This window comes from Cavia porcellus, unplaced genomic scaffold (genome assembly GCF_034190915.1).
Source record: "Cavia porcellus strain 051 isolate PalLab524CR breed Dunkin Hartley unplaced genomic scaffold, mCavPor4.1 scaffold_11, whole genome shotgun sequence".
Taxonomy (NCBI): Eukaryota; Metazoa; Chordata; class Mammalia; order Rodentia; family Caviidae; genus Cavia; species Cavia porcellus.
The window spans coordinates 38,524,807-38,550,870 of NW_026947494.1; the positions used below are offsets into that span (position 1 = coordinate 38,524,807).

The 26,064-nt window shown below is 31.7% G+C and overlaps 1 protein-coding gene across 1 annotated transcript in view; it reads right to left on the bottom strand.

The window, feature by feature from the left end:
• Hcn1 (hyperpolarization activated cyclic nucleotide gated potassium channel 1) overlaps positions 1-26,064 on the bottom strand; it is a 339,906-nt gene that overhangs the window by 85,584 nt on the left and 228,258 nt on the right. The window contains exon 4 of the mRNA XM_063258126.1: positions 16,906-17,124. Within this exon, the coding sequence (XP_063114196.1) occupies positions 16,906-17,124 (219 nt within the window). The remainder of the gene's footprint in view (positions 1-16,905; positions 17,125-26,064) is intronic.

The following is a 26,064-nucleotide window of genomic DNA, read 5'->3' on the forward strand; positions in this document are numbered from 1 at the left end:
ATTTATAAATAATTTCTCTAAATTAATTAATGGCAATTAATTAGTCTTTTCTGCAGTTTTTCTCCTCCATGCAGAATGACCTTAAGAAGGCATATTGAATCCATAGGCACTATTAATGTACATCTCTTTAGCCAAGTGTTTAGTCATGTAATGATTAAACGATGGGAGAAAAGAATTAACTTGTCTACAATTAGGTTTGAGGAACTGGAGTAAACTTTATTTCAATGAAGTGATGAATAATTGCTTTATGGTAAACTTCTGAGGGTAGCATTCAACAAATGAGGGACTGGAGTCCACAGATACAGCGTAGCACCTCATCCTTCAGAGTGACATTTCTATGTCATATTCAAGAGACCTCTTTCTATATCAACATTCATTTATAGAGAACATTTAGGTTTTCTTCCAATTTTCTGGCTTTAGGTAATATAAACACTAAGCTCCAAACATGTACCTTTAGATTAGATTTCTCCTTTCAATCAAGATCCATAGATCCAAACTCTTGATAGGCATTTCCATTTGAGGCTGTAATAACAGCTAACACAGCTAAGGCTGAAATGCTCTCTAAAACTTCACCTTTACCATGGTCTCTGCTGAGCAGATAGTGATGAGTATCTGACAGTGTTTTGTTTTTTTTTTTCTCTCACTAAGCTTGAAGTTTACAAGATACATCCATGTAACTGCAAGTATTGATAGATTTTGATGTTTTGATATACCTATACATCATGTAATGTTTAAATCAGATATCTCAATTTTTATCTCTCATTTCTATTGTGCAAAATTAAATATCATCTTTACAATAGGTTACAACAATAGCTTTATAAATGATCTCTGTGTTTGAGCTCTTGACTACTCACAGTTTAAGCTTAGTAATGAGTCATATCCTCCTAAAAAGATAGGTATGAGTAGGTTGAACTACTCAGGTTTATTTAAACTTCCAAAGTATTACAATCTTGGAAAACTGAAATATTTTGGTGAATTATAGGACCACATGTGACCTAGTCCTCTTTTTCCCTTGTAGCAATCATCCTTTCATACTAAGATTCAGCATGGAAGTATCCATAGAGATAGAAGGGCATCAGAGAAGACAATACCCAGATCACATAAAGAACATAAATATTTAGACACTCGCCAACATAAGACTCAATTAAAAAATAAGCAACTGAAATTAATAGAAATTTTGCAGAGAAAGAAGTAAAAATGACCCATAAATACATTGAAAAATGTTTAACATTACTAGTCACTAAAAATGCAAATTAGAAAACTCCTGAGATTTTATCTTACTGTCGAAAGAACTGCAAGCAACATGAAATCAAACAACAAAATGCTGAAAAGACTGAGATGAAAAAAGGATCCCTCTGATACTGTTAGTAGGAATGTAAACCAGTGTAGACATTGTGGAAATCAGTGTGACAATTCCGCAAAAAAAATCTAAAACTAGAAATGCTATTCAACCCAGCTCTTCTCCTGCTAGGCAGGAGAATCCTAAAGCATTAAAAATAACATATCAGTGATATACGCATGCCCATGTTTATAGCAGCACAATTCATAAAAGTCAAATTTTGGAAGTTGACTATATGTCCATCAACAGACAAATGGATAAAGAAAATTCATTATTTAATACACAATTGATGACATTAGCAATGATAATATTTGTAAGGTTATTTAATTTTTAGAAAATATTTTGTTTTTTCCAACTGTTTCATGAGTCAGGCAAGGAACACATGATTACATTTACATCGTCACGAAGATAATGAGAACAACAGGTAGGAAACTGTATGCTGAAGAACATATACCAATTTAATGGTGTTACCAAGACTTTGAACCATGTTCTTTACATATAGATCATTTAGCATGTTTTGTGAATTATCTTCCATCTATTGATAATGAAAATCAGTCAGTATGTCCTGATATTATTATTTTCTAAAACTACACAGATGATTCCAATATTCAACCTAGGTTAAGATGACTCATCTACAATAAGAAAAATATAATCGGGAATTTGGCATATAATGGTTTATTGAGAAATATTGGAATATTATCCTGAATATAGAAATAATTAAAAGGGTTAACTTTAGAATCTCCACCAGATTTAGAAGCATGGACAATGGCTGTAAGTTAATTGAAAGATACATGCCAGATTAATAGGTTTAACATTTATAAAATTTAAAAATTTCAAGTTAGATATATCTTCAATGTAGTTTTAGCCTTCATAAAAGTGTTCAGACAAAAATGTATAGTCATAGATCCAAGAAAACGGTGAAAAACAGTAACCAGAGGAAAGAAATGTAAGAGATCACTCAAAAATGTTGAGAACAGGGAATCATGTATTTTCTCATTTTCCTTGAATTCCACTATTCTGTTCATGACTAGTTGAAATTTAGTAATGTACTAATTTTTAGCAATTAAAAACAATTGTGTTCATTTAAAAAAAAGACTTGATCTCTTGATTTGTAAAATGTAAGAAAAATACATTTCAATGGACTGAGAATAATTCTAGTATCAATATCATCCTTTCTTTAGCAGGAGAGGTAGCATATGCTAGGAAATCTTGCCTATAGGAATTTCATAAAGCACTACTAAATAAATGTTAGATTCCTAAATTATCACTATCTTAACTGGCAACCATCTGCCTTAGTGGCACAGACTAGGGCACTTGTGAAATATAGTCAAGGAAGTTCAAATACAAAAGATTGGAAATCAAAGCATTTATCAATGAATTAAATTTTAAGTGATAAAGAGCTTTAACAATATCCTTTTGTCTCCTTAGAGATCTTCAAAGATCTCTGTATGTAAGCAAACATTTCCAGCAGTTAAAACTGTTTCTAAATGACTATCAAGCCTCTCCTTCATGTTACAATAAACTGAATATATAATTTAAATTGTTCTTAATGATTTGTCACAATCATGAATAACACTTTTTATTATAATTAATACGGTAGTAGTATCTAAATTATCCCATATGCGGGGCTTGCCTTTTCTTAATGCACCCAGGTAACTTCATTTCCCATTTTCCACAATCCTAAAATGTACAGAGGCTGCTTTCTTCACTAACATATTTTCTTTTTTCTTGCTGCTGGTGTTTCTTTAGCTTTTTTCTTTGTGGCTTGATATATTTTTTATTGCAACTTTTCAAATATTTCAGGGTCTGTTTTGCACAGACTCACCTGAAACCTAATTAGAACATTAGTTACCAGAATGTCTGCTGAAACTAACCTACAGCAGTTCTTGACTTGTAATAAAGTTCGTAACCTCCATAAAATTCACTTTAGGGGAAGTAAAATCAGTTTTAAAATGTTATATATTTCAGAAGGCAAATGCAAACATTCCTTGTATCTATTATCTGACATTTATTTCTTTAAGACTCAAGGGAGTTTCTACTTTAATTATTTCTTGCTTTATGACTGACCTACTTAAAACTATTTCAAGTCAGATAGCTGTGTGATTGGATGTAACTATAAACATGCAATAGCATAACAAACTAGGTTGTAGCTCTAAAACTAAATCCAATGGAAGAAAATTCCCTTAGAGGGTTGTACATAAGATGATATTTGATTTTAGAAATAATTATTGTCATAAGCCCTGAAAATCATTTGTATAGAAGTAGTAAAATAATTGTTAAAAGGTGATTTCTTTACTTTATAGCCCAAATACGTGCTATACAGTAATAAATTATGCGCATAAAGATAACCCAAAAGACATCGTAAGTGCCTTTTGGATCAGCCAGGGGCTATTAACATATATTTAGTATAAAGAGAAGATATTCAGAGCTGGAGGGCACCACAGAGATAATTGTTTGCTATCAACTCATTTTGGGCTTGAAACAGAAGCCCAGAGTGGCAAATTTATTTTCACAAAATTTATATCTAGTTAGTAAATGTCGGGAATAAAACCAGGTTTTTAAATTCCTAATGACCAATCTTTTTCATTATCCCCGTGGCCACCTTACTATTCAATTATGTTTTATTATTCTTTTGTTCTCCTTAATTCTTGAGCATATTTTATATTCCTGTTAACTATAAAAATTAATAAATGAGAGCACCAGTTTTCTTCACAACTTTTGATAAAGAGGCCTTCTGAAAATAGGCCAGAAGAAAAACGATTTCCTTCTGGAACAACCATTTGTGTTCCATTCTAACTTGAAATGAGGCTGGTGCCAGACAAGATTTTAAATATTCTTCCCCTGGTAGAGATTGGTGAGTGATAACTTTCTACTCATATTGTCCATCCATTGACTGGAAAGTTTTACAGATAACTAGCTACTTGTTTTTCCTCTCATCCATTTTTACGATATTTTCCTTTTAACTTGAAATATTACTTAAGAAAAGTTTATGTCACATGGTTTCTGAATTTTATATCTGAGAGGTACTCTTCTTTTGGAAAGTAAAACTTACATTTAGTGCTTTTTAAAACAATGTTTAAAACCACATGAAAGAATAAAAAAGACTGGCTTGGGTAAAGTTTGATATTCTACTCTAGGGAACTAATAATCTTATATCTCTGCATAAAGCAAGGATTTATTTCTTCTTTGACATGAATGTAAAATGAAACTCCATGTTTTGTTTTTCTAGAAAACAATACAAATAAAAATTATTATTAACATAAACACATGTGTATAGAGAAAATGCAAAAAATGTATATGCATTTCAATAATTTGCTATACTAATAAATCTCTGTAAGCTAATAGCCACCACTTTGAGAACCTTTCATATTTTCAGAGGCCAGAGGTAACTTGTATTAACCTCAGATATCTCAATAAATTTAGTATTGAAATATTTATACAAGTTTTTATTTTCCTGATATATACATATTTTTGGTAGAATTTAAATATGCAATATTCATAAAAAGATTAACAACCATATATGGGAAATACAACAAGGAGCTTTTATAACACCATAGAACATAACTTCACGTTCCTGATACACCTACTAATTTATTTACTACTACTTGGTTGCAGAAGTATAACTACTACTGGATAATTAATAAGAAATTCAAGAATGATGAGGAGCTACTGTCTGATGGATAAAGTGCTTTCTGTTTGGGACAATGAAAAGGTTCTGAAAATGGATAAAGGTGATAATTGCATTATCACAAAACAGAGAGGTAGATATAAAAAAAGACGTGAAGATATATTCATATATATTGTTCATTAAAAACACAAACATAAAGGATAAGTTTGAAGAATAGGAATCTATCCTCTAAATAGTCTATAAAGAGTGTAGAGTCAGAAAAAATTATGGAAGAAGTTTAAACTATGAGTACATTAATGTTCTAAACTGCAGAATTACTGGTTATTCAATATGCTTGTAATATACACTTTTTCATCAGAAAATAGTTAAAATGGTAAATATGATGTTGCATGTATATACACACAAAAGAAAAATAGCATAAGATTTCACAACCTTGAAACCTCAAAGAACACTTGTCAGTGTCTCATACATGTTGTACTCTTGTTAGACTTGTACCTCTCTTTTACATGCAATACACTGAGTAGATTATATTTTGCTGTCTGCTATAATGTTGGTGCTGAAACCCTGCCTAGGCCATTTGTTAAAGGGTTGGTCTGTGGTGACAGTATTGGCAGGTGGTAGACCTTGGAGAGACACGACCTGGTGGGAGATCTTTATGTAAGGGAAGGCGTTCCCTTAACAGAAATAGTGGGGTTCTGGCCCTGCTGCTTGTTTTTTTCACTTCCAGGTCAGAAAGTGAGTAGTTTTGCTCCACCACGTGTTCCCACATTAATATGCTCCTTATCACAGTCCTGAAGCACAGGGCTGACTGGTCACTGACTGAAACCTGAAAACGTGGGAGCCAAAATCACCCTTTTGTTTTTATAAATTAGTTATCTCAGGTATTTTATTACAATGATGGGGAGCTAACACAGTAACAAAATATGAGGAAATGTTTTTCTTCTTACATAACAGGAAATTTCTTAAACTCAAGAGATTAAGACATCCTGTGACTTGTTCCAAGTGAAGTTAATTCCTTTCCTCTATAAAACACTAGAAAATTTTCCAGAGAAAATGGCACAGTCAAGAGTATGCTGTGAGCACAGTAATTATTAGCAGCTATCTTCAGCTGCACTGAATCAGTGCTTTTCGTAGGAGCAGTAAGGTCAGATTTCTTACACAATTTCCTACAATTAATTTATGTAAGATTCTCAATAATTATAGGATTAGCAGGTACAGAAATAAAGAATATAGTCTGTTATGAGATATTTTCATCAGTATATATCATATAAAATATGATGCTTTGAAAATAATTTTATATTTTTTGAAAATCTGTGAAATTCTCAGCACTAACAGAAACTGGTTTTATAAGATAGGAAAATTTCAGATAAGCTACCACACAGATCAGAGATCACAGAGTGCCTCTCTTAGCATTGTGGAAACAAAAAGCCAAGTGAATATTCTACTTTTTGCTACATCTTCTCTGTAAAGGTGAATTAAACGTTGCCAAAAAACAGTCATCAGAAATTTGAGACAATATTAAAGAGGAATGCTATCAAGGAACTTTGCTTATAATGTCATTTAATTTGTGAAGACTGTCAGGTAAAATTAATTCATTCTATTGCTAGAAATAAAGAAAATCATTCGCAAAGAGATTATATAACTTGCTGAATGGTTCTGGTGAAACATGTAGAATTCAGCCTCCTCTCAGCTTGATACTAAATACTGTGCACTTCCAAGTATAACAACTGATTCAAATAAGCATTATACTAATGGTATATAAAGTATATATACTATAAATATCAAAGTATATAACAATATAATATAAATATTTATTATAAATTATAAATATATATAAAACATTTGGTACATATAACTAACTCATAATACATTTTGTAGATTTTATTGCTGCCACCTCTTGTCCTAAATATTTTCCACTTTCCTCTAAATATGTAACAGTCAACTTTTAAACAAGAGTAGGTAACTTCAAAATACAAAAGTTAAGTTTAAATTCCATGGCCAAATGTAAAAACTATTCATTTCACCAATTTAATCTAACAAGTTATATTATGGTAATACCAAAAAATGTTAAGGTTGTTTCAAGCAACATTCAATAGTAAAATATAAAACAATAAAAATCTTCATATTCCCTTTGTAATGTAGAGTAATATTTACACACACATTTGTTCAAGGAAAACAAAATATTGATGGCAAAAATCCATGTGGTTGATTTTACTTGTGCACACTCAAAAACAGTGAAATGCTCTATGTGCTGGGTAAAATTTAAAATGAATTTATTCTTCAATTTCTCAAACTCCTAAATAGGAAAAGTAATTCATTTAAGAGTTTGCCCGAGATGTTCTAATGATAAAAGCTTAACAGGCACATTATGTACTCATGTTTCCCTTTAGAACTTTGTGCAGAATTAGATATTTTATAAAGCTGCTTGAAATGCCAAGTTCACTTCCTTTAAAGTAAATCAGGCATTTCTACTGATCTTATGGATGAATGAAATCAGATGCTAAAATCTACCACAGATATCTGAATGATGTCAGTCAAATACAGTCAAAAGAAGAACTTCAGAACAATATGAAATCTGTGGTATACTATTTTTAGCCAACAAATCTTATGAAAACTAATTTTCCAAAGTAAAAACATTTTATGCACTGTAAAGCATCCAAATAGTACTGAAAAATTACAACTTCTAAGTTGAAAGTTGCTTATATACGTATATACTGCTGATGAACCACTTTAGTTTACAAGTTCTCAGTCAGGAAAGAATTTTCTTGTGCTGCTCATCAGATATTGGATATTTTTCAAATAAAACTATCTATAAAAATGCAAAATATTTGAATAATAATTCTATTTCACTGTTAGCATGTAATGGTGTAGGTATAAAAATTTTTTAAAAAAGCAAAATTGCTGTTTTTACTCTTTGCCATTCTATTAGTAAGATATATGGACATTAAATATATTTACCCAGCCTGAAATCAAGTGTTTTCTCTCTAAAATGTGAATTATAGAAAATAATAATAGGAGTAATGAAAATAATAATAAGGAAATCAGATTTTTATTTCTAAAATGTGAAGTAGAAAAAATAATAATAAATGTAAATTAAAGAAATTAACAACAACAATAAAAACAACAGACAAATTTTCCTACATACTAGTATTGGAGAAATCAAAATTTTAGTCTGGGGGCTCATAAACTAAGAAAATATTTCCATCATTTTTTTCTGTGAAGCATTAATTATCTGAATTGAAATTCAATGATTTAAAAGATAGGTGTGTTCTAATTCTGGTGCGCTCCATGTACATTCATACTCAAAATATCATTTTGGTACTGTTTTGTGCATTTATTCTAGTTAATATTTAAAACTAAGTTCTAATGAAATACTGGTTTACAATGTTCATATAAATGTGACTAGTAGAATTCCTCATGCTAGATGCTTCAGAATGCTAATAGAAATGATGATTGCTCTAATTGTATAAACAGTATCTTATTAAATTTCGGAAGTTTAGAAGCTAGTTGCCTGAATTATAAAAAGAAAATAGATTTGCAAATTTAAAATTTTAAATATTGTGATTTTCCCAACGTATAACTTCCTGGGGCTTGCATAATTAGAGGGCTACATATTTTTGCCAAGAAGCTGAGAAGAATGAGTCATTCACTCAGGGAACAAAGTATTTAAAACAAAATTACATAATTAAGTCTTCTACCCTTTTACCCCTTAAAAACAATTATTTTAAAAGTGTATTTCAATGATTATTAAAATTCCTTTGTTTTTTAATACTTTAAAAATTGAGAAAAAATTAAATGGTGACTAGGATCAAAAGTAAAATAAATTGGGAAAACTGAAAAAAAAAATTCCATAATCATTGTTTCGGCTTGAACCTATTGGAGCTATTTGGGAATGTCACATTTCACACTGGGCACACTCATAAGAATGTCTTCACTTCCTGTCTCTAGGACTAGCTCAAGCTTCATAATCTGCCTCGCACCCAAATAAGAAACTCTCGTTTTAGTAAAAGTACATTTTACAGGAAAAGAAAGACATCTCAGAAAGCAAAAAATCAATCCAAGAGCTACAAGATGAAGCAAAGACGAACAAGATGAAGCAAGTAAGAATAAAATAAGATTGATTGGAGTCACTTAAAAAGCTGAAGATAGCACAAAAGCCATCAAAAATCTCTTCCCAGACATAATGGCAGAAAATTTGCCAAACATGGATAAAGAATTGGACATACAAATTAACAAAGTATATAGAACCCCAAATAACCCAAAATAAATCTACTCAAAGGCATAAAATAAGATTCCAGAAATTCAGCACAAAAACAGAAAATTGAAAGCTGCTAGAGAAAAGAAATAAAGCAGCTATAAAGGAAAGTCCATCAGCATTCAAGGAGACTTCTCAACACAAACCTAAAAATCAAGAAGAGCTTGGAGTGAGATATTTCAAGTGCTAAAAAAAAACAATCTTAAACCCAGATTGAGATACCCTGAAAACTGTCCTTCAAACTCAGTAGAGAAATAAGATATTTCCATGACAAACAACAATTGAAGAAATTCATGACCACCATGCCAGGTTTTCAGAATGCTCTAAAATATATATTAGAAAGAGAAAATGAAGACCACAAAAATAGGGAAAAGCCAGAAGGCAGGGCTAACAGTTAAACAGACTCGAAAGACAGGGAAGCAATAACAGGAAAATAACATGAAAAAGATGTCAATACATATCAATTATAACCACCAATTTTGTTTCAATTCACCAATCAAAAGAACTTTACAGGTAGAATGCGTCAAGAATCAAGATGCAACACTATTCTGCATTCAAGAAATACATTTAACCCAAAAAGAAATTCATAAAGTGAAAGTCAAAGTATGGAAAATACTACTTCATGCCACAGGAATCCAGAAAACAGCAGGGGTAGCTATTCTATCTGCAGACAACATACATTTAAGCCAAAATTTATCAAAAGAGACAAAGTTTATAAACATATTTGTTAAGGGAAAACTTCAAGAGAAGAGATAATAATCATAAGTATGTGCTAATACTTAAATACATAAAACAAATATTAATGGACATGAAAAATCAAGTAAGTACTAACACAATTGTAGTGGGGGACCTTAAAACTCCACTCTCACAAGTAGGTCAACTGGACAAAAAAATCAACCAAGAAATATCAGAATTAAAGGAAGTCTGTGAACAAATATATCTGGTAGATGTTTGCAGAGTATTCAACCCAAAACATCAAAATATGTATCCTGCTCAACTGCACATGGGACATTCTTCAAAACAGACTATATATGCATACTATCTGTCATAGCACAATAAAACTAGAAATCAACAGCACAAGAAACCACAAAACTACATAAATACAAGGAAATTAAACGACATCCTTTTGAACAACCAGTGAGTATTGAAGGGAATTAAAGACAAATTAAATGGTATCTTTAATTCAATAACACCAATATAACACACCAGAACTTATGGATGTAATGAAAGCAAGGTAAATATATAGCAATGAACTCTCACATCAAGAAAACAGAAGGAGCTCAAACAAACAAACCTAATTTTGAACCCAAAATTTGTAGAAAAAGAACAATAATTCAAACTCAAAACATGTGCGAGTGAGGAAATTATAAAAATAACAGCAGAAATAAATGCAGTTGACCCTAAGAAAACAATATAAAGAATCAGTGAATTGAAAAGTTGGTTTTTTAAAAGAATAAATAAAATTGATAAACCATTAGTCAACCTCATCAAAAAGAGGGAAGAAAAAAATACAAATTCAAGCACTTAGAAATTAAAGAGGAGAGTCATAATGGATCTTACAAAAATCCATAAGATTATAAAAACTATTTAGAACATCTTTACTCACGTAGGATAGAAAATATAGGAGAAATGGATAGACTCCTAGACACAATTAAATTGCCAAAACTAAATCAAGAAGCCAATGAAACTGAAAATGCAATTAAAAATTTACCAACAAAGAAAAGCTCAGGCCCTGACAGATTCACTGTTGAATTCTACAAGAAATTTAGAGAAGAACTAATGCCACTAAAGCTGAAACTCTTTAAGAAAATTGAAAGGGAAACAATACTTCCAAAATCATTCATGAAAGCAAGTATTACCCTGATTTCTAAACTATAAAGAACCCAACCACAAATAAAAACTACAAGCCAATCTCCCTATGCACATAGACACAAAATGCCTCAATACTGGCAAACAGAATGCAACAAATGACTAGACAGTTTATTACACCATAACCGAGCAGGATGCATCCCAGGTATGCAGGCATGGTTCAGTATATGAAAATCAGTAATTGTGATATACCATATTAACAAATCCAAAAACAAAAATCACAAGATCATCTCAATAGATGCAGAAAAAGCATCTGACAAAGTCTAATACTCTCATGATTTTCAAAAAACCTACACAAAATTGGAATCCATCATCTTTACATCAACCTGATAATAAACCAACAGCTAACATATTACTAAATGGTCAAAAACTGAAAACTTTCTCTCTAAAATCAGAAACAAAACAAGGATTTCCACTAGCACCATTACTATTTAATATAGCTCTGGAAAAATTACCCAGAGCAATTAGATAAGAGAACGAAATAAAAGGAATAGGAGAAGGAAAGAAAGAATTTAAATCCCCGGCCAGGGGGATATATCAAAATATAGCAGTTGAAAATCAGTGGAATAAGTGATTTTCATTAGGTAAAAATCTTCTCTTTTTTAATCAAATATTTTTAACTACAGTTAAATTAAAATAATTTCCCAAATGAAAATGTAAAATGTCATTGTTCTGTTAGAATTCTGATTTGTAGCAGTTCAAGTGACTACATAAACCTTTCCCAAGTTTATCATACTGCAACCTTAACATAGAAGAATTTCAGAAAGATTTCCAGTCCTAGTATCTATAAAACTATAGAACATTTGCCAGTGTTACCAATATAACATACCAGAGCACCTTAAATTCCATCCTAGGCACACAAAATATGTCATATACTTGCACAGAAAATTTTGTGACTAATTAAGGATCCATATGAGATGGTTCTGATATTCTTATTTATCAAGAAAGGAAGAAAGTATTTACAAATTGTGAATAAGCCTAGAGAAATGGTCTTATCAAATGTGTATGAATTTTAGAATTGTTTTTTCCTTAGGATCACAATGAAAGTTAGGACATCAAATCATTTTCAATTCAAGCATTGCTTTGATATAACTTTCTAAGCTCATGATTGGAACTTCAAGTCCTCTGGTCTTTGGAAGACAAATACTGCTTTGTTCTACAAAGATCAGTAGACCATTTTGGTAGCTCAGCCAATTAATTTCTTGATATATAGAAGAGCTATAAAACATGATATGACTGTTTCTCTTTAAATAAAACTATTCCTTATAAGTGTTCACAGGCAAACTATGACTCTTGGCTCAGTCATTAATCCAGTATTTAACTATTATTAAATTTAATATTTGGAATTAATGACAGCAGCAAAAAATTCTATATCTTTCTAAAATAAAAAGTTCCATCATGTTTGGAAGCAGAAATAATCTTGACCAACTCATCAACTAGTAAATTTCTTCAAAGCTTATAAGAAGGACTTTGATTATATATTTTTACTTCTGGAATCAACTTCAGAATTCCAGAAGAAAACCATATTAGTTTAGTTTCTAAAATGTGATATGTATTTCAGCAAAATATACATATATACACGCAATCATTCCATCTGGGGCCTGAATTACATCTGAAAATGTAAGTAGCCTGTGGACTGAGTCTGACCATTGCCAGGAAGGCTAAACATAGGCCCCTCAGAGGCAGGGGGTTATGAGATACTGTCAAAGAAAAGGACACATTTGTGCTTTCTCCATGGACAAGATCTAAGCCACACAGAAAGACCAGCATTGCTTCTTAGGACCTACCCAAAAACCAATGAACTTTCAGAAGATAGAGGCTAGAGATAAACTGTGAGAATTTTAAGTGTCTTATCTAGGCATATGCAGGAAAATTCAAAGGACTTCACCACAGAAAGACAAAGGATCTCCTAAGAAAACTATCTGCTTTCATCATCTATGGACCTACCTAAGGACAATAGCCCCTAGTAGGCATATGAAAAATTAGGGAAAAGAGCTCATGAACCAGTGACTTCCTTTGTCACTCCTGGTTTGTAGCCACAAAACTCTATATATTTATTTATTTTGCCCAGAAAAGATGAATCTCATTTGGTCAAATTAAAGATATAACTGGAAATAAAATTATAATTCTTTTTAGTTATATCTGGAGCTGAACTTGTTCAATAACAAGCTGTAGAAAGCATGCAAATTTTGATAATAATAAATAGGATCAAAGAAGGCACATTTGAAATAAAACTCAGCCTGTAGTATAAAGTGTCTCTGACTGAGTAAACAAGGAAATGTATTTCCCTGAAGAGTAACAGAAGGCAAAACATGAAAACTCATGAAAGCAGAGCATAACTTATGATTAAAATCAAAGTCTGATCTGTAATGTAACAGAATAAAGATCATCGCATATTTCTGGTCAAGATACATGAAATAACAATGACAGTGCCTGAAAATGATGATAATGACAAAACTGTTTATCCCTGTCAGATTATTAGCACTGGTATATCATTCAGTTAAGGATCTCATAATCAGAGTCTTATGCCACTGCTTGGGATCATAGGGTTGCTTAACATAGGAAGATCCAGACTGGACAGTTATTTCCTAGGCAGTAATAATCAAGTGACTTTAAAAGTATAAATAAATAAATTAATTAATTAAAAAAATTTTTAAAAAGCATTGTGCTGGAAAGCTTAGGGGACCCAAGTTTGGGGATTGCTCACTTAAGTCAAATATGATGAATGATAGCAGTAAATAGAGTATTTGCTTTAGAAATGAATTCTAGAGCAAAATAAAGAGGATTGAATACCAGTGCGTGCCAACTACTACAAAAGTTATTTGTTACAGTTTACTTCTTTTACACAAAATATATTATTCCTAGGTGATGGACATTTTACAGATATTCAATTTAAAAGCTACAAGGCTGGGAATTTAGCTCAGCGGCATAAGCACCTGCCTTGCAAGTGCGTGGTCATGAGTTTGATCCCTGGTACCAATAAAAAAATAAAACATAACTAAAAGCTACTTTGACAGATAATTACAACTTAGCTAAACCTAATATTATCCAGGATAAATAACCATTTCCTCATAAATTCAAATATATAATTATTGCATGACACAGAAATTCTACTCATAGGTATATTCCCCCCAAAAAACAGGTCCTCAAACCAGTAATTGTACACAAAAGCCTGTAGTAGTACTATTTACAGTGCTCAAAGGTAGAAATATCCCAAATATCCATCCAATGATAAATGAATATATGGCTACACAATGGAATATTGATCTGTAATAGGAATGAAACATTGCTGCACAATTTACTGGGGGTAAACCTTAAAAACACATACAAGGTCATACATCATATGATTCGATTTATAAGAAAATCAAGGACACAAAGCTAACTAATGGGTGCCCTGAGGTCAAAAGAGAAAGGAACTGGGAGTAAATGTTTAATATATTTGTCTTGGGGTAATAAACATATATTGAAAGTAGATAGAGGCATTGGTTATACAACACTGTAGATGAATTAAATGTTACCATACTGTTCTGTTTAAAACAATTAATGGCAAATTCTTTACTGTAAGAATTTTACTTAAATAAAACTAATAGTAACTTAGGACAAAAATCAAAATGGTCAAATCACAAAAGAAGCTGTAAATCAATCACATATTATGCAGGTCTATCTTATATAACTGATTGAACACATTCTTGGTGTTATATGCTTGTAGTCTCTGTTTTCTGAGAGGCTAAGACAGAAGCACTGAAAATTCAGCCAACCCAGCAATTTAGTAATTCATCAAGAAACTGTCTTTTAAAAAGAAATAAAAGAATCAGGGATGTAGTTCAATGTAAAAGGTTCGATCCCCATTAAAGTTTGAAAATCAGACATAATCTTTATAAGGGTAAAATTTTGAAAGATAATGCAGTCTTGAATGTGTTAAAAAAATTAATACATTGCCTTATGTTAGAAATAGTGTCAGTAGTCTAGAACTAAATTTATTGGAAGCTACTGTGTTTATATCTATAGCTCTATATCTATCTATATAATGGTACTGGTTCATGAACTAAATTCTCTGCACAGTTCTGGGTCATAAGCAAAAATGGATGTGAACGGAATTAAATTTTCCTATAAGGTCAACATTGAACCTGACTATTTGATTTGACACTAGACCAACCAGATTTGTGACCTGAATTATGGAAAGAATCAAGTTTGTGGACTAAGGTATATATATATATATATATATATATATGTGTGTGTGTGTGTGTGTGTGTACATAAATATATTTTTTTAGAAAAACTGTTTATTATATTGTTGCGAATGTCAAAAAAATCAAAAGGGTTACCCCAATATCCTTGCCATTTATCAAGCAATTATAAGATCATCTTTATATATAAATTCCATGAATGCATAGTTAAATAAACTGTTTTTCTATGTTAAACTTGGTTTATATGGCAAATCAAAAGTAAGGTGAACCTATTTAATGTATAGTATAATGCTAATAAATGCAATCCTGGAAATAGAAGATTTATTTGTTTTTAAGAAAATATGTAGCAGTAATGCAGATAAAATTGATAGGAAAGTGCTATTTTATTCAGTGAAACTGAAAAGGGAGAAGCAACAAAGTAAGAGAAATTTCAGATATACCATATTGTACTGATATTAAATCCTCATAAAATTTGCCCAAATTTTCAGTCAAAGGGCCTTGTATAAAGTCTCTTCTCCCTTGTTACAATTTCTATTTACAATTTAATTGTAGACTTTATTTTAAAAACGAATCTCAAAGCAATTTTTGTGGTAGATCTTTTCATTAGTTGAATAAAACAATACAGTATTGCCCATTGTAATAGTAGGTTGGGTACAATTACTTTCAAGGGATTAGACTCCCTTTCTTCTATTGCATGATTACAATCCTGTAAACAAAGCAACAACTTGAAATGATGTTCTTTCAAAAATAATTGAATCTAAGTTATAACTTATCAGAGGTATCTAGACCCATATTAATCGTTACTTTCAGATATACTCTTTGTCAAAGTGCATGCTATCTGTGCTGTCATGAACAGTTCCCATTATTGTACATACTCTCCTCAGGTAGAAAAACTCTTACTATTTAGAAAGTAACGACATTTGTTCAGGAATATAAGCAGTATCCAGACTAGCTCCAGCCAAAGAAAATGCAATGAATAAATCATTGTGCAAACTTGCTTTTTACCCTCTTTGTGAAAAGTTTAGAGCATCAGTCATGTTAATACATTTGTATAGGAAATCAACATGACCTGTTAATGGACATTTTTAAGATTGGAGGGTGTGTTGATTTATCTAGTTATTAAGGCAACGTATGTTCAGCTAGATGTATGATTGTACACAAATTATGAACACAACAGGTAAAGAGGCAGAGAGGGGCACATGCAATGGCAGTCTGCCTCCATTTACTCAGTCAACATTTTTCTGGTATATACTAGGAAAGAATTTACAGTATAAATATATACACATATACAGGTGGGAGGATGACAGAACATGAACCATGATGATACAGAGGGAAATCCTTACAGTGGATCATTTACAGATAAACTTTTCAATGATTGCTTATATAACCTTCATGCATTTTAAAACATTATATATCAACACAGAATTAGATTTTTTTAAAAAAATCTGCTATTGATGAGAAACTAAAACTAAATAAAACTTATGGGTTATCTTGAAGAAAACTGAAAATACGAAAAGACTGTTTCGTTACCTTAAATATTTCAAATCATTATATTTTCATATAGGAAGATAGATTGAAAGCAATAAATTCAATTTACTGACTGGTTGAAGGGAAGAGAAATAAAATACCTTCTCTTGGTATTGCCGCCTGGAGGAATCCAATGACTGGATTAAAGCAGTGGCATGGCCGACAAACATGGCATAGCAGGTGGCACCAACAATCATGCTCAGCATGGTAATCCACAGGTCAGACATGCTGACTGGGGCTTGGGCTCCATATCCGATGCACAGCATGTGACTCATTGCTTTGAAAAGGGCATATGAATACTGCTGTCCCCAAGAAACATTCTGGAACATGATAGAAAAAATAGATCAAGACATTAGGATATTATAAAAACAGAGCATAATCTGTACACAGAAGCACTATATAATAATATTTACAGAGGGAAATCCTTACAGTAGATCATTTACAAATGTACTTTTTAATGATTGCTGATTGAATTATTGGGATTTTTAAAATCATGCCTAGCATGACAAAGAATAGTATACTGTTAATATGTGCATCCCTGTCAATATTTAATTTCCTTAATATCCAGAAATCTTTTTTGGACCATGGTGTATCTCATAACAATGCCAAGAATAATGCTGATTGGTGTTTTTAATCATTTTAAAGTTTCAAGGAAATCTGACCATTATCTAGTTGCAAGTTGAGAAATGCTACTGCTTGGTGTGAAGCATATAGAACTAGGTAGCAAATTTTTTAAATCAAAATTATATTTTGCAGAGATTAAAAGTGATAGCTGTGTGGCATCCTTCATACTTTTTTGTGATGAAAAACAAAAACACATAGTTTGGGAATACACTTTTGAAAAGATTGTCTTAAAAGTCTGTCTGCCTCAGGGCCATATATCTTGGAAACCAAATATTAGAGTTAAAGATGGGTTGTTGAACTTTTATAAAACCATAAAGTACAATGAAAAAGGAAAAAGAATATCTTGGCAAACATTCTTGAAAAAATAAAGCTGACTTCTGAGATTAGTTGTTGCAATTTAATATGGCATTTCAAAATTTTATTCAATTCAATGCTACCAAAATAAATTACACATATTTCATTTTCCTTTTGATAAATTATAAATAATTTTAAGATTAATTTAGGTCATATTCCACAGGTTAGGCCTTGTGTAATTTATGAGGAAAGTACTAAAAAACAAAGTGGTCTGTTTATTTAAAACTCAAGAAGAAATGCTATCAAAAATAATAAAATACAAAGTTTTTTCCTTTAAAATATTTTATCACTTATCAAAATAAGGTAATAGCAATAGAAGATTGTTTTCAGAGCACTAAGCCCGAGGTTTAACATTAGGGCTGGGAACCAATTGACCAGGCTTTGAAACCTGTCACCTTGAGAGTCCAATTGGAGATACGTCTGGTGATGAGAAATAAAGAAATTTATTTATCCATGTGGCCACACTAGGAAGAAGCAGCAAGACTAGCACCTTAAGCCCTGTTTTCAGAGCGCTAGGAAGAGTTTCAGAATTATATAAGGAAAGAACAAAACTAGGGTGATAGGAAAGAAGTGTGTATAGTTAAGCAGTCTCAAAATGTGGTTTGATTACATAACTATACTGTTTTGCAAAAGCAGCCTGTAAATTCCTGCTAGCTGAGTAACAACAAAACTTACAAATTATAAAAATGTAACACTTTGGTGTCAGAATTATATATTATACAATATAATAATCTCATTGATGTGAAATCTTAATTGATCTTAACATATTTCTGGGGGTTTTTTGCAAATTCATTTCTTAGGTCACTCAAATTTATATAATAATTTTATTTTCAATAATATAATTGTAGGGACATCAGGTGCTTTGAGCTAACATTAGAGCACAAGTAATTTTTGATATTTTTAAATTTTGAGACAGCTCTTTTTGTTCTTACAACTGTTACTGGTCATAAAAACAGTGATTTATATGCTGTGGCAATATTGGGGTCAATTTCTGATAATTTATTTTGAAATATATATTTTAGTACATCTAGGGCTGATGAATCTCATGGGAATAATTACTCCATTAACATTTACTTCAATAGAAATCAGATTCCTAAGTGTTTGCATTTGATTAATTATATCTTTTAAATTTTGAAGTTATTGTAGCCAATGCTAGAGTCCATGCACTCCTCACTGAGTTTCCCTCAATGTGTCAGAAAGTCGAAAAAGAAAATATACTCATCTCATTCATATTTCACCTCTCTCAGTATGCATCTTTGTTTATGTGAGTTCTATGCAGTTTTATTATACAATGGGTTCATGTATTAGTTACCACATTAGAGATACAGAATAATTTTGTCTCAACAATGAGCACTTATATAGATTTTATATTCAATTTAATTCTTAATTTGAATATATTCAGGGATATATTAATATCTTCTCTGACATTTTCCCTAACTTGTAAAGGTTATGTAAGACATCACTAGTTTCATGATTGTTTTAAATGCCTGTTTATGAATTCTATTGTTTTTTTCAATTACTAGTTTAATGCATAGACTTTCTTTCTTATGTAATAACTGCTTCCTTAAAAGAATCACAAAGTGAAATAGCATTATTTTCTACAAAATATGATCTTTAAAAGAGAATTTGTTTTTCTAAGCTTATGGATGTTTGTATTGTTCCAATATATTTTAAAACTGAGCATAACAAAATGAAAAATTCCACTTCTAGAATATTTAATGAGGCCTTTATGTGTATAGCTCTAATTCATAATAATTTATTGACAAACATTACCAGCTGATTGCTGTAGGTACTTTCATGGAACCTAGGCAAGAGATTTAATATTTGTGTAGCTACCAACAGAATGGAATTCTGGTGGTGACTGGCAAATAAATTTCTCATCATTGTTGCTAACAATGCTGGCTTGAAAAGCCATTCCAACCTCTCAAAATTAATGCTATTACTGTTTCTGCTGTTGTCATTGCCACTGGCTGCGCCCAGTTCTGGTATGGAGATAAAAAGCATGCCAACTTTCTGAGTGAGACCTATATGCACCTTGCTTCTAGACCAACTGATTGGCATCTGTGCTTTCTGCTGTGCTTGCAAGGAGAGGGTCCGGTCCACTACTACCTCTTAGAGGTAGTAGTGGTGGTTCACACACACTGCCACCAAGGACTTCAACTATAAAAACACAAGCTCAAACACAAGTTTATTAAGAATTTTGAGACTGCAATGACAGCAACAAAGGACAAGAATAAGTTCTTTCAGAGAGTTGGGCCCTGAGTGAATTTGAAGTGATGTGCCCAAGAGGCTACTCTGCCTTTTCAAATTAACATTTATATTATCCAAAATATTAAAAACTACTTGTAAAATATATTGAACAAATATGGATACTTTTGCACATTGATTAATGGTATTTTCAGAAAAAATTTCTACACTTAAAAGAATAGAATATGATAATTTTCTAAAGCAAAACTCCCTAATTTATAATATCCATATTGTTTTAACTTTTTATTTATACTTTGGGTTTCTCATATAAAACAAACCATGATTTTGACATGTGTATCTGATTTATGGGGAGAGGAGCAAGAGATGAAAGGAAGGGAGAGGGAAGGAAAGGAAAAGGCTATTTTTTCAAAATGAAAGAATCAAAGAAAGTACGGAAATGGAGCATTTAGAAATGAGCAAGAGGTGGGGGAACAGAGAGCGGTGGAGAGAGAAAGAGACTAAAGGAATTGAATATATATATATATATATATATATATATATATATATATATACTTTTTGAAGCTGGAGCAAGACGATTGTGGATTTAAGTCTAACCTGGGAAACATGGTGAGCTCTGTGTCATGTTCCAAAACAAAAAATTGGCTTGGGTAGCTTAGTGAGAAGACCTTGGATTCAACAATTTTATTGCTGTTGAATGGAAGGGAGAATAAGTTTGGTTGATTTTTTTTTTTTTTTTTTTTTGTACTGAGATCAAACTCAAGACCATGAGACTGCAAGGCAGGTGCTTATGCTGCTGAGCTAAATCCCCAGCCAAGAATAAGTTTTAATGATGAGATTTAATTGAATGCAACGTTTACCTCCTTGCATTCAATTAATGCAAGTAAACCTTGCATTCAATTAAATGTCATTGTTAAAACACACACACACATATATGAGAGAGAGAGACAGAGAGACAGAGAGACAGAGAGACAGAGAGACAGAGAGACAGAGAGAGAGAGAGAGAGAGAGGTGTCTGTAACTAAGTCATTTTGATGTACTGAAATGTGGTAGAATTAATTAAAAGGTCCAGACTTCCAGCTCACCAATGGGAAACTCAGGGGACAATGAGATAGAACAATTCAAAAGCCATGCATCTGGACCTCCTGAAATGGTAACAGCAGAAGTAACAAAGCAGATGAATGAGGCTCTAGAAAAAAAATTAAATCAGAAATAATTTTCTCAGATAATTACAAAGACAGGGACCATAATAAAGGACACATTTGGAGACTCCAGAACACAAACAGCTATTAAAAAAAAGAACTTAGAAAAATGATGAAAACTATGAACACTCAACATTGGAAAGAAATGGAATACATGAGAAAGATTCAAACAGATATTCAGGGAATAAACATTTCCACTGACAATATACACAAAGTAAATGAATGTGAGGAGAAAATATCAGGTATAGAAGATAGGATTGTGGTTATTGAACATGAATAGAAAGATTTCTTAAAAATAGGAAGGACCCACAAAATGTCAATCCAACAGTTGCTAGATGATGCAAAGCAGAGTGATCAGAGTTAGTGAAAAAAAGCAAGAGATGGTACAAACAACATAAAAACAATTGTTAACAAAAGTAATGGTAGACAACTTTTCAAGAATGGGAAAAGAATTTGACACACAGATATATGAGGCATATAGGACTCCAATTAACAATGATCAAAAAAATCTACACTAAGAAATGTAATAGTCAAAATTCCACAAGTCCAACACAAGAACAGAATATTGAAAGCTGGTAGGCAAAAGAATCAAACAGTGTATAAAGGAAAGCCCTTCAGAATCACAGTGTAGTTCTCAATACCAATCTGCAAGTCAAGTAAAGCTGGGAGCGAGGTATTTTTAGCCCTAAAAGAAAACAAATTGAAGCACTGATTAATGTGGTCACAGAATTATCTTTCAAAACTGATGAGAAAATGAGATAGTTCCATGATAAGTAACACCTGAAGAAATTGATAACATCCAAACCAGCACTCCAAAATATTCTGTAGCATACTCTATGAAGAGATAACAAGGACTACAATTCCATGAACCCTGACAGTCTGCTGCATAAAACACATTTAATTAGAAAAGAAATTATTAAACTGCAAGTCAAAAGAAAAACAATAGCCCATATAACAGAAACATGGAGGAAATAAAGATGGGAGAGCTGCTCTATTCAGAGATAAAGTTGATTTCAAGCTAAGAACATGAAGAGGGACAAAGAAATCACAACAGATCCTATGGAAATCCAGAAGATCATCAATACCTACTCTGAAAACCTGTATCCTAAGTTAAAAAACGAAGAAGCCTGCTTCCTAGATACATATGAATTATGAAAGTTAAATCAAAAAGATTTAAAAATTCTAAATAATCAGGTGTCAGTCAATTAAATTCATGTAACTAAAAACCTACCAACAAAGAAAAGCCCCAGTCTTAATGTATTCACTACTGAATTTTAAAAGAAATTTAGAGAAAATCTAAGACTGCTGCTACTTCTCAAGCTCTTTAATGCAATTGTAAGGGAAGCAATACTCCCAAATTAATTATTGGAAAAAAGCATTACCCTAATATCAAAACCAGAAAAGGAACCCACCAAGAAAATGAAATACAGGCCAATCTGCCTAATGCATATAGACGTGAACATCCTCAATAAGATACTAGCAAACTGAATGCAGCAAATCATCAAGAAGATTATATACCAAGTAAGATTCACCCCAGGAATGCAGGGATGGTTCAACATATACAAATTAATAAATAAAATATTCCATATTATCAAAGCCAAAAACAAAAACCATATGATAATCTCAATAGGTGCAAAAAAGTATTTGACAAAGTCCAAATCCATTCATGATAAAAACCCTAGAGAAAACTGGAATAGATGGTGTTTATTTCAATCCTATAAGAGCTATCTATGACAAGTCAGCCATCATTAAGAGGAAGAGTTAAAAAGCATAAATATTTATGCATCAAATACCAATACACCCAAATACGTAAAAAATACTAATATTCATAAAAAATTAAATAAGCACTAACACAATTGTAATGGAAGACCTCAATACCTCACTATCACAAGCAGATCAACTAGTTAAAAAAAAAAAAAAAACTTTCGAGAAACATCAGAACTAGACCAAATTTCTGAGCAAACAGACTTAGTAGATATCTACAGAGTGTACCACTCCACAACCATCTGGATACATATCTTCTCAGCTGAATGTGGAATGTTCTCCAAAACAGACCACATACTAGCGCATAAAACATGCATAAGCTAATGCAAAGAACATGAAACAATCCCACGTATATTATCAAACAATATGCAATGAAACTGAAAATCAATTGCAAGAGAAACCACAAAAGCTACATAAACACGTGAAAATTGAATAACAGTCTCCTGAACAAGCAATGGATCACAAATGAGATTAAAGAAGAAATTAGACACTTTTTACAATTGAAAAAATAACGACAGTACAACATACCAGAACATGACACGGTGAAAGCATTCCTATGATGACAATTTATATTGGTGAAATCTAACTCAAATAACCTCAAAGAACCTCAAACTTCTAGAAAAATAAGACCAAGTCAAACCTAAAGCTTGCACAAGGAAAGAAATTAGAATGATGAGAGCAGAAATTAATGCAATGAAAACTAAGAATCAATGAATCAGAGTTGATTCCTTGAAAGATTAAACAAAACTGACAGACCCTTAGCCAACTTTATCAAAAAATGAAAAGACTCAAATTCATGCAATTAGGAATGAAAAAGCTAAAGTCACAACAGATCCTATGGAAATCCACAAGATCAATACCTACTATGAAACAGCCAACATCATACTGAATGGTGAAAAACTAAAGGCCTTCACTCTAAAGTTAGTAATAAGACAAAGATGTTCACTATCACATTTTTATAGTACTGTTCTGGAAATAACAGCCAGAGTAATTAGAGGAAAGAGAAATAAATTAATAAGGATAGAAAATTAAAATTAAAGTTTCTTTATTTGCAGATGACATGATGCTGTATGTAAAAGATACCAAAACTCTGCCAAAAGACTTCTAGATTTTATAAACAAATTCAGTATCATAGCTGGAAACAAAGCCAACACACAGAAAACACAGCATTCCTATACACAAATAACAAACTCACTGAGAGAGAAGTTAGGGAAACAATCTTTCACAAAAGCATCCAAAAAATGAAATACCTAGGAATTAATTGAAGGAAGAAAGTAAATGACCTTTGCATTGAAAACCATTCAAAAAAAGAAGATTCAAGAGGTATCAGAAAATGGAAAGTTGTCCTTTGTTTTTGGGTAGGAAGAACAAATACAGTGAAAATGGCTGTACTTTCAAAACTGTTATATAGATTTATGAAATTCCAATAAAAAGATAGCATATCTCACAAAATTAGAGTAAATAATCCTTAAACTGATTTGAAAATCTAACATAGTAAAAGCAATTCTTGGCAACAAAGGCAATGCAGGAGGAATCATAATCCCTGACTTGAAATTATACTATGATGCTACTGTAATAAAAAACAGCATGGTACTGGCAAACGAACAGACCCAAAGACCAGTGTAACAGATTAGCAGACGCAGAAACAATGCCAAGCACACACAACCATTTTTGACAAAAGGCCCAAACAGTTACTGAAGGAATAGCCTCTTTAATTAAAAGTACTGGCAAAACTGGCTTTCCACATGCTGAAGATTAAAACTAGACCCACATATTTCACCATACACGAAACTAAAATGTGAATGAAACAAAGGTATAAATAATGAAACAGAAAGACTAAAACAGCTGGAAGAGAGAATAGGTAGAACACTTGAATACATTAGTGCAGGCAAAGACTTTATAAACAAAACACCAGCTGTAGGAACTATCATAAACAATCAACAACTAGAATTTCTTTTTTTAAAAAAAATATTTATTTAAAAATACAATTGTTTTCCTGTCTATTGACAGATTTGTGTAATTTTGAATTAGTAGTCAATCTGTGACAGTGCTTTCTTAAATCCAGCTTGGCTTGCATTATACAAAGCAAATCCGCTATCAGTTCTTACATAAAAGGTTTTTTTTTAATGTAACATTTTTCTTAAAAGACACATATCATCACTAAAGAATTTAATATATTTTTTAAAATAAAACTTAAGAAACAATAGAAAAAAGAATTACCTCATTTGTTATTCAGAGCAATCCTTACAATGTCTGGAGATGCCCTGAGTGTCAACTACATTTTTTGTTTTAAAGCAGCATATTATAAATCCTTCAAAGTGCCAGCATATCCTCAAAGACCTAAAGCTTATTAAAAAGTTTGCATGCCAAAACAGACCACCAATAGAGCAGCGACAACCCTCAATAAAAAGTCTTTCCAGCTATTCTACTAATGTGTAGAATATATAAAGAAATCATATTAACCAAATTTAAAGATCCAATGCAAAAATGGGCATCTGAAATGAATAGACACTTCTCAGGTGAAGAAGTACAAACAGTAAATGAATACATGAAAAAAGTTCAACATCACTTGTCATTCAAGAGATGCAAATTAAAACAATGATGAGATTATATTTCATTCCAGAAAGAATGGTTAACATAAAGAAATCAACCAATAACAAAAATACTGGCAGAATTGTGGGGAGAAAGGAAACCTTTTTCACTGTTTGGAGTGTAAACTGGTGTAATCACTCTAGAAATCAGTGTGGAAAATACTCCAAAACACTAAAATTAGAGTTTCTATTTGATCCAGTTATTCCATTCTTGGTATCTTCCTGCAAGAATTAAACGTATCATACTAAACTGACATAAACATACCCATGTTTATAGTAGCAAAGTCTGTAATAGTTAAATTATGGAAGCAGCCCAAATGCACATCAACCAATTTTTTATACAGTGGTATAGGTATAAAGAAAGATTAGTTTATGACATTTATAGCTAAATGGTCTTGAGACCATACTCTTTAGTGTAATGAATCAGACACACATGATTTCACTAAAGAGTGTAAATAAGGACCAAAATATATATAATAGATATTAGTTAATGAAGAACTGTTCAGATGGGAAGGCAAAC